We start from the raw sequence: 9326 nt of genomic DNA on the forward strand, positions 1-9326 counted from the left end.
TCCCACGGTTGGGCTCTTACATCCTTTAGCTCCTCGGCTTGCTTGATGTTGGCATCCTGTAGTTGTTCTTCTTATTAATGGTCTCTATTAATACACGTTGACCAGTGGCTTCTTGCCCTTCGGCATGTTGCTTGTCCGCCTGAGCAGCCTTCCAACTGATCTGTCAATCCTGCTGCCGTAAACAAAACAATGAATACTCGAAAGTCATTGTTAGCATAGAATCGTATTTTCCGGACACTGTTGTGCTTACCATCCGGAGCCTTCTTGGATTTCTTCAAATTTTCCAGTTCAGCAGTGGCAACAGTTAGCTTGGTCCGACATTCTTCAAGCTCCTTGGACAGCGTGTTCTTTTTAGCCACGAGTACCTGATAATATCAACGACCCTTAAATCAGTTGGGCCAACTGCTTCAAGTCTCGGGGGCTACTGGCACAGGATCATTGAATCTACACAAAAGTTCTTACCCGCATATCCTTTGGAAGCTGGTGAGTGGCTCCGGCAAGTCCACCTTGAACAGCTCGGATATATGCATCCGCAGAGCTAAGGGCATTGAACGCCTCTTCGGTAAAACTTGGTTCGTGCATGGCCTCTTTCCACCGGGGATGATTCATCGCGCTCTCCACTTTGGAATTGGTGATGGACACATTATCTGAATCCTCTTGGAGATGACAATCCGGCATATTTCCTGTATCAACCCTAGTCCTTATGGCAGGGTTCGGGGCCGAATTGGTCGATGCATGGCTAGCGAGGTCCCCGGATATAGTCTGGCGTATGCTCTTCCTACAAAATGGCCCAGCGGAAAACGTCACAATTCGGTATGTCCACCGAGTGCGTGTTAAAAACTATACCTCTTTGGTGAAGTCAGGGGCTCGTTAGTATCACCGTTTGCCCTTCTTTTCAAAGACATGCCCTGCGCGGGCGTCGCCTTCTTAGAGGATGCCTTTGATACAGCTCGGCGAGACGAGCGCCGCCCCTTCAGAGCATGAGACAGTGTGGTGGGTGAGGTGCAATGAGGAAACTCTTTTGGAGGAGACGTCTCCTGGGTACTTACATGAGAGGAGGGGAGAAGGCCGGGGTAGTCGGCTATAATAGCCAGTTCCGTGCCATCGTAGCTTGTCTGATAAAAGACTCCCTCCTTAAGTTCTATGAATATGCCCGGATCTTCTTCATATTCAGGATCTAGGTCTCGAATATGGTCCTCTGGCTGCAGAGTGGGGCTGTAGATCCCCTCGACGACCTTTCTCCATTCCTATTAAAAGTAGCGGGATTAAGTTCGACTAGCATAACTCTAGAAAAAAGGTTGAGTAAGGCCAATAATCAAAAAAACTCACCCAGTCGATGGGGTTATACATAGAAAAACCTTCCCGACATTTCAAGCGAGTGAAGTCTTCCTTCTCACTTTGAAAAGGTCAGCTAAGATGGTGGACAGGGCGGCAAAATTATCTGGACCCATGCATAGACAATGGGATGCATCGTCCTCCCCGTTGTAATGCCACATAGGAAAACCCCTAGATTGGAGCGACCGAACGCATCGCGTTATTGAAATTGCCATTACCTCGATTATACACAACCCAGAGTTGGCAAGTACTCTGATCTTGCTTGCTAGCCTCTCGACCTTCGCACTGTCTTCTTCCTCGAGGCTTCGGGGACGCCAGCTGGCGCGCTTCTTTAAGGGATCACTGGAGAATATGGGAAGACCGTGTCAGATTGGGTCTGGCAGAACGACATCTTCAATATAAAACCATTCCGAGGGCCACTCTTCGGATGCCTTATTCGGAGTGCCGGGTAGGTATCCTGTCCCAGTTATGCGCCACACCTCGGCACCGCCCACCTCGAACATAGATCCCTTTTTGGAGCGGGGGACAAGGCAGAAAAATTTCTGTTATAGCTCGAAATGAGCCTCACAGCCTGGGAACAGCTCGCAAAGAGCAACGAAGCCCACGATATGCAGGATGGAGCCTGGTGTTAGGTTGCGCAGTTGGAGGCCATAATACTCCAGGAGACCTCTAAGGAAGGGGTGGATAGGAAATTCTACGCCCCTCAAAAGGAAGGAAATGAAGCACACCCGCTCCTCTTTAGAAGGATTGGGGAAATTCTCCGCCAGGGCTTCGCCATTGTGGGAAGTTAATCCAGCCCGAACGGATATTAGATCTGTAGGAGGAAGATATCCCTGCGTCTGAAGTTTATTCAGATGGGCGCGGGATATTAAGCAACTTTCCCAGTCACCTTTTTGGAGGCCGTGGGGACGTGAGGAAGAGCCAGGAGCGCCGGCCATGTTTGGACAGTTTCCTATGGCGAGTTCTAAGGATTTCCGCATGGTGTGGAATGGCATCTGAGATCCAATATCCTTAAATAGACACCTCCCCTGCATGGTCGAGGGGTTATTTGTAAAAACACACCTAGACCGTTCACATTCATCCGACACGTGGAAGCCGAGGCGACGGCAGCAAAATAGAATATGATATTTAATGTGGAGCCGGATTATCGTCAAACCGAAGTGTAATGGAGAACCCGCCTTGCAAAGCCGAAGATATAAAGCCGGATAATGCGTCGTCATTGAAGGCGAGTTCGGGGGCTACTGAGGGAGTCCTGGATAAGGGGGTCCTCGGGCGTCCTGGCTATGTGACATGGGCCGGACTGATGGGCCGTGAAGATACAAGATAGAAGGTTTTCCCTCGTGTCCGGATGGGACTCTCCGTTGCGTGGATGGCAAAGCTTGGCGGCCACACATGTAATTTCCTTTCTTTGTAAACCGACTCTGTACAACCCTAGCCCCCTCCGGTGTCTATAAAACCGGAGGGTTTAGTCTGTAGAGGCAATCACAATCATATAAGCTAGACATCTAGGGTTTAGCCATTACGATCTCGAGGTAGATCAACTCTTGTAACCCCTACACTCATCAAAGTCAATCAAGCAGGAAGTAGGGTATTACCTCCATTAAGAGGGCCCAAACCTGGGTAAAACATCGTGTCCCTTGTCTCCTGTTACCTTTGATCCTCAGACGGACAGTTCGGGACCCCCTACCCGAGATCGACCGGTTTTGACACCGACAAGGGGGAGTTGCAAAGTGAAGATGACTGTGGGCACAAGAGTTAAACGGTTGCGTCCCGACCACTTTAACCAACAAGTGAAACGACCCGGCGTCTCTCCAGACCGACTCGATAGGTTAGATCTATCGGCTTGTTTGGTTATTATCATGATATTTGTATGCCTTAAAAGTGGTGCCTATTTGGGGTTTTGACCAATTGTGCTAGTTTTCTGCTACCATGGACTAAATGTAGTGGTTTTGTTTAATTATCTTCAAAACGAAATGGGTATACCTTCAATAGTTTCAATACTTATGATGTGTTTCACTCTTTCAGCGAATGAATGTTTCTTAGGGCAGAATGAATGGTGTGTCTGCTTTCATATGTACATGTTCATAAGAGCATGATTTTGGAGGTTGTGGCGACTGTACGCAAACACAAAGTCGCCATAATGTGGCCTCCATATCTTTTATTTTGATTTGTTTTTTGTTTTCTTCTTTGTATGCTCAATTCAAGGTATACTTAGTTGAACCAAACCACTTCAAATCATTAGCAAACACGAAATACTTATATTAGTGGCCAAAAGTCGCCATAATACATTTTTTGCGGCTTCAAACGTCGTTAAGTGACATTTTCAAAATTTGTGCAATGTCGTTATTCAACATTGTTATGTACTACTCTAGACCCACGAAACAGTCGTTGCCGCCGTCTAGTCATCATACTCCCCCATAGATCTTTGAAGAAGGCATAGGGACCGGACTCACGAGCAACGACCTTGAGCTGCCGCTGCTCCTCCTCGACAGTGGTAGCAGGGCAGATCCCCTGGTGAATGTGCTCCTTGTCGCGGCGGTGCCCCTCCACTTTGAGGACAAAGAGTTGCAACTGACATTAACAGTGTCCTCGGGCTCCAGCTCGAGGGCGACGGGGCCATTGTCCTTGATGACGGATAAGATGGCGCCCGAGGTGCAAGATCGATGCCACTAGCCCCATGGAAGCCGACACATCACTCGTGGTCGTTGTCACGGGAGCTGTCGGGGTATGGGGAAACACCGACATGGAAAGAAGAAGCGTTGGGTACCCTAGGGGGGAGTTCGCTCCGTCGGTGCAGTGTGATTGGGACAAGTAGTTGAGCCAATAGACTGCGTGCCTCCAACTCGACGTCATTCTGGGGAGGGGAGGAGGAATCGAGGAAGGGGGCGGCGGCTAGGGTTGTGGTGAATGGGATGTGTCCCATCGAACTTTTATAGGGTACGATGCCGCCTGACGAGCATCCGAACGGCCGCCCCGCGAACCCAAGGAAGCGACGGCGCCATTAAAGGGTGGGTGGTTACGGCAACTCCAATGGGGCGACCCATTTCGTCCGCTGCCTTCCATTTAGGTCGGCGCGGACACAAAAGGCGGCCCAATGTGCCGACCCAAACGGACGCGCGTCCGCTTTTCGTCCACGGGCGACCCATTCTCGGCCCATTTTTGAGCCGAATTTGCGTCGGCGCGGACACGCGGCGGACGCACGCACGCTCGCCTTCTCCTCTCCCCGGGCCCACTGGTCGGTGGCACATTGGCCTCCCCCCTCACCCCCCATCCAACAGCAACCCTCGCCCGCCTCCTTCGTTGCCGACCCCGCCGCCCATTTTTGTCGGCGACTCTGCCAGTTGCCGCCGCCTCCACATCCGCCCAGCAACGCCGCCCACTCCCCCGTCGCCCGCCACCGTCGTCTTGCCGCTGAGGAGCAGATTGCTTCCCACCCCCGCCCCCCCACCGCACAGCCGCGCGTGACCAAGAAGCCGCCTCGCCGCCCCGGCCGGATCCTCACCGGCACGCTCATCGAACGCCGGCCCACTCGTCAGACGCCGGCAGGGCAGCTAGCTGGTCCGTGCGCGCCGCGACTCCCCTCGCCGGCCTTCTCCTTCGTCGATGCCCACAAGTTGTTCGACAATTTGCCAAGGTACAAAATGGACTCCGCCGATGAGTTCTTTTTCCACAATTTCCTTTGCGACTCTGACGATTCGTCCTCCAACGACGAGGAGGAGATATTGGCTGCCGTGTTGGTCCATCACCACCTCAACAGCCAGCGGCCGTTGTTCCGTGGCTCCATTCCGGCCACCTTCAGGTGTTGAATCGCAACCGAGAGAGCGGGCATTTCCTTCTTTGGAGGGACTACTTTGGTACAACAAACCCGTTGTTCAAACATCAAAAATTATGCCGCCGTTTCCGTATGAGTAGGCATCTTTTCAACCATATTAGAGAGGGGGTGGTCGGCTATAATGACTATTTCGAGTGCAAAGAGGATGCCGTCGGCAAGATTGGTTTCTCCTCTTATCAGAAATGCACTGCCACCATCCGAATGCTTAAATATGGAGTCGAGCTTGTTTCTGAAGCAAACTTTTATGACGGTCTGAGAGTGTAATTTTAGACTAAAAAGATTTGTATTGACAATTATGGACCATAGGATGGCTCTTGCTACAGTGGCGCCGAAAGCTGTTCATTTCTCCCGGCTGCTAGAGCCACCGAAAGGCCGGACTGGTACGGGCCGGGCGAGGACGCGCTCCAAGTCCAGTGCACTGCGCAGCTGCTCCGGCGCTAACTTAGGTAGGCGCTTCTGTGAGATGTTCCTTTTTCTAGAACGTGCAGCCGTACTCTCTTTTACCCTATTGGACAAAGCAGACTGAGCAAGTGGGAGTGGCTCGAGATATTTTATCCTTCAGATCGACAGCCATATAGTATCACTACCCTACAAGGTTGTATACGTACATTCCAAGTAAGCAAACAATGGTGTTACGGCCCTGTCACACCGACGGACTCTCTGATGCCAGAGCGCTCCATTGCTAGCCACGTTCATGTGTCGACTTCATTTCTGGTTTCGGCTCTGCCACCATTCTTTCCGAGATCTACCCCGAATTCCAGGGTGAATTCCGCTGCCTCTTCCGAGAGTATCTACTCTGTTCGCAATCTCTAAAGATGTTCGAGCTTAAGCTTTAAAATCGTACATCTTGGCGTGCTGGCGTAAGCAATGATGCGCCGTGGCTGGCAAGTGGCAATATCATCTTTGCGGGAACATGGCCGGACTTGCTAAATTTAGCCCCTCAAACGTTTATGGACATGAATATGTGTCTGTTTTGTGTCCCTATTTCTTCACGCACACAGCTATGTCTCTTATTTTGTTTTTATATATTGTCTGCTCATATGCATGTGATTATAGTCCGCAATGGGCCAAATTCTACGGGCAATTGATCGGACAAATCCAAGCACTTCTTATGTTGCCTCATTTTTTGGGATATATTGCCTCATGTATGTGTTAAGTGTGAGGAGTGCTTGATAGTCGAAACGAATAGAAAAGGTTGAGGAGTACGATTGGAGGATCAGCGGTTATGCCCCGATCAATTTGGAAATCTCAGTCGGCTGGGAATTATCGGAGTCTCATCGATGTTATGTTCGTGTGATCTTACATGGACATTCATGTAAAATTTTCTTTCAGTTTTCTTCTTCATTTTTACTATGTATTTTTGTTAAGTCTCACTGAGATCTAGCCCCACCCTCTATACGTCTAGCATTTTTGCTAATAAAATACTCTGCCTTTTCCCTCGGCGGAATGTCCGGGCGCGGCGCATCTACGCAAACTTTGTAGTACTAGTAGTACAATAATGGGGCTGCGGCCATCGCGTCGCGGGAGGAGATCGAGATGAGGGATCCGGAAGCGCCCTCGCTGGTGAGGCTGCCGGAGCACGTGGTGCTGGAGATCCTCGCGCGCGTGCCCGGCGTCGCCGACCTCTTCCGCTGCGCGGCCGCGCGCAAGCGCTGGCGCGACCTCGTCACCGAGCCGTCCTTCTTGCGACGCCGCTGGCCGGAGGGCGCGTGCCACTGCTCCTCCCTCGTCGGCTTCCTCGGCCGGGAGCGGCGCCGCGGCGGGGAAGGGCCGCCGGGCTCCAGCTTCGTCCGCGCGCCGGGGTCGGTGCTCGGCCCCGGCCGCCCCCTGCTCGGCTCCTTCGTCCCGGGCGCCGCCGGCCTCCTCGACGACCGCGTCGTGCCGCTCGCCTCGCACCGCGGCGTGCTCCTCGTGCGCTTCGGCGCCGAGGCGGAGGCGGAGCCGGAGCCGGAGCCCGGCGTCGACCGCCTCGCCGTGTGCAACCTGCTCTCGGGCGCGTGCCACGTGCTCCCCCCGCTGCGCTGCGACTGGTTCTTCGACTACTTTGGCACTAGCGCCCACGCCGTCCTCACCGGCGCGGACTGTTGCCCCGACGACGGCCAGCGGCAATCGCCGGACCCGGCCTCCTTCAAGGTGCTGGTCGTCGGCGTCAGCGACGACCGGCGGCACTACGTTCTCCGCACGTTCTCCTCCGGTGACCCGAGCTGGAGCGCGCCCAGCGAGTGCTTCGACCCGGTAGAGCGCGGCATCTTCGGGCCGTTCAAGCGGCGCAGCGCCGTCGTGAGCCACGGGACGGCGCACTGGGTCCTCTGGGACCTGGTGAAGTTCCACGTCCTCGACGTGAACGCCGCCACTCGCCACGCCTCCTTGCAGGAGCTACAGACCCCGCCGCCGGCGGGCGACCTCCCCCTGTACGATTCGCCGCATCTGAGCGTCGCACCAAACAAGGCGGCGACGCTGTCGTCGCTTTGTCTGTCGAGCCAAGATCCCCAGGTGGAGATCTGGACGCGGCGGGACGGCGGCAAAGCGAGCGACGAGGATTGCGGCGGTGACTGGCGCCGCGATAGGGTGATCGAGATGACACCCGAGCAGAACCAGATCGTCGACAGGCCACGGTGCATGTGCGCCGGAGACAGGAGCGGCACGCTGTTGATCACTGACCGTTGCCGGTGCATGTACATTTTACATCTGGAGAATGGCGCCATGGAGGAGGTGACGGACCACCTCCGTGGCCTCCGCGACTACAAGACCGCCATGGCCGTCGAGATAGATTGGCCGGCCTTCTTCGTCTGTCGGCTTTTTGGTGGAAAGGCACATGTTTAATTTGGAGCGAACATTTCTATCTCATCGGCGTAAACTGGCCGACCTGTGTATTAAGTCGTGTTAATTATGTTCAAGATCGCAACTACCTTTGTGCGACCGGAACAAAAACCTCAACATCTATTTCTGTACTCCCTCCCGGAACGTTTTTTTTCGTTTTAAAAGAAGACCCGTTGCCGTTTCGGTTAATCAATCCACAGTTTCTATAAAACAAGATTATCCATATCTTTTACACCGTAATCTCAATTTTGACATGTTATATACGAAATTTGATTAGAAAAATATGTACTCCCTAGGAAATAGAATCTAAATATGATGTTATTTTTAGCTGTTAACTATTTCAAAAATATTAATTTTATTCAAACTTAATTTATAGTGCACGACCTGTTTTCCTTCATATCGTCGGTGATTTGAATTGCAAATAAACATCTATTAAAACCAGAGTGAGAGAAAAAAACTCCGAGAACCATGCATGCACACCTATAAAAAACCTTGCGGGAAAAAACAAAATGTTTTCATCTTATTTCGAGCGAGTGTGCGCACGTGCGCGCGCAAGAGAGACCTTAGGACTGACCACATTCAAACGTGTTTTCATTGTGTGAGCACTGAGGTCACTGTCGGCAATACAAATGTGATGCCATGTGAAACTAAAAGACGCATGCCTATTAAGGTCTTGAGTCATGGTTATTGGGTAAAGAGTGTGTGTTATTTTCTTTTCCGTTGCAACGCACGGGCTTTTTGCTAGTTATTAATAATAAAGCAGCGGTTGTTTCTGGTTGTCCGCCGTATCTTTTTATAGAAACCCCCTGCCTTTTCTGATAATTAACCCGCGGTCCACATTTTAGTTAGAACGAACCGTTTTCTTTAAGTTTACATAAAACCCCTTGGATTTTATGCTAATTAACCCGCGGTCTAGATTTAAGTGGCAGCGAATCATATATATATATATATATATATATATAGAAAAATGGTTGTATACTCCTAAGAGTACGTACTCCCGCTACTCATATACCACATAGATGAATCTTTTATACCTCTTTATTATTTTTAATATACTTCATTATTAACTACTAGATACCTTAAAATGATTTTCATGGAAGAAATTATGTGAGTCTACATATTTTTAAAGGTTTACATATATACTGATTTGTTCGTATGTGAACAAGATATATTGCAAAAAGTACGTCAAAAATGATATTTTTTTCCACAAAACTCGTATTGGGGTATCCTAAAATATTTAATGAAGTATATTGAGAATGATAAAGAGGTATAATTAATGCGTCTACAGGGTATATTGAAGATGGGAGTACATACTCCCGGGAGTATAGAAAATTAGTCT

The 9326-nt window shown here is 50.9% G+C and overlaps 1 protein-coding gene across 1 annotated transcript; it reads left to right on the top strand.

Annotated features, from left to right (window-relative positions):
- The first annotated feature begins 6627 nt into the window (after positions 1-6627).
- On the top strand, positions 6628-8174 carry LOC119340591. Its single transcript, XM_037612518.1, has one exon. It carries the CDS (start codon positions 6704-6706, stop codon positions 7988-7990), a length of 1287 nt encoding a protein of 428 aa, XP_037468415.1. The 5' UTR covers positions 6628-6703; the 3' UTR covers positions 7991-8174.
- The last annotated feature ends 1152 nt before the right edge of the window (positions 8175-9326 follow it).

Source organism: Triticum dicoccoides, chromosome 7B (assembly GCF_002162155.2).
Source record: "Triticum dicoccoides isolate Atlit2015 ecotype Zavitan chromosome 7B, WEW_v2.0, whole genome shotgun sequence".
Classification (NCBI taxonomy): Eukaryota; Viridiplantae; Streptophyta; class Magnoliopsida; order Poales; family Poaceae; genus Triticum; species Triticum dicoccoides.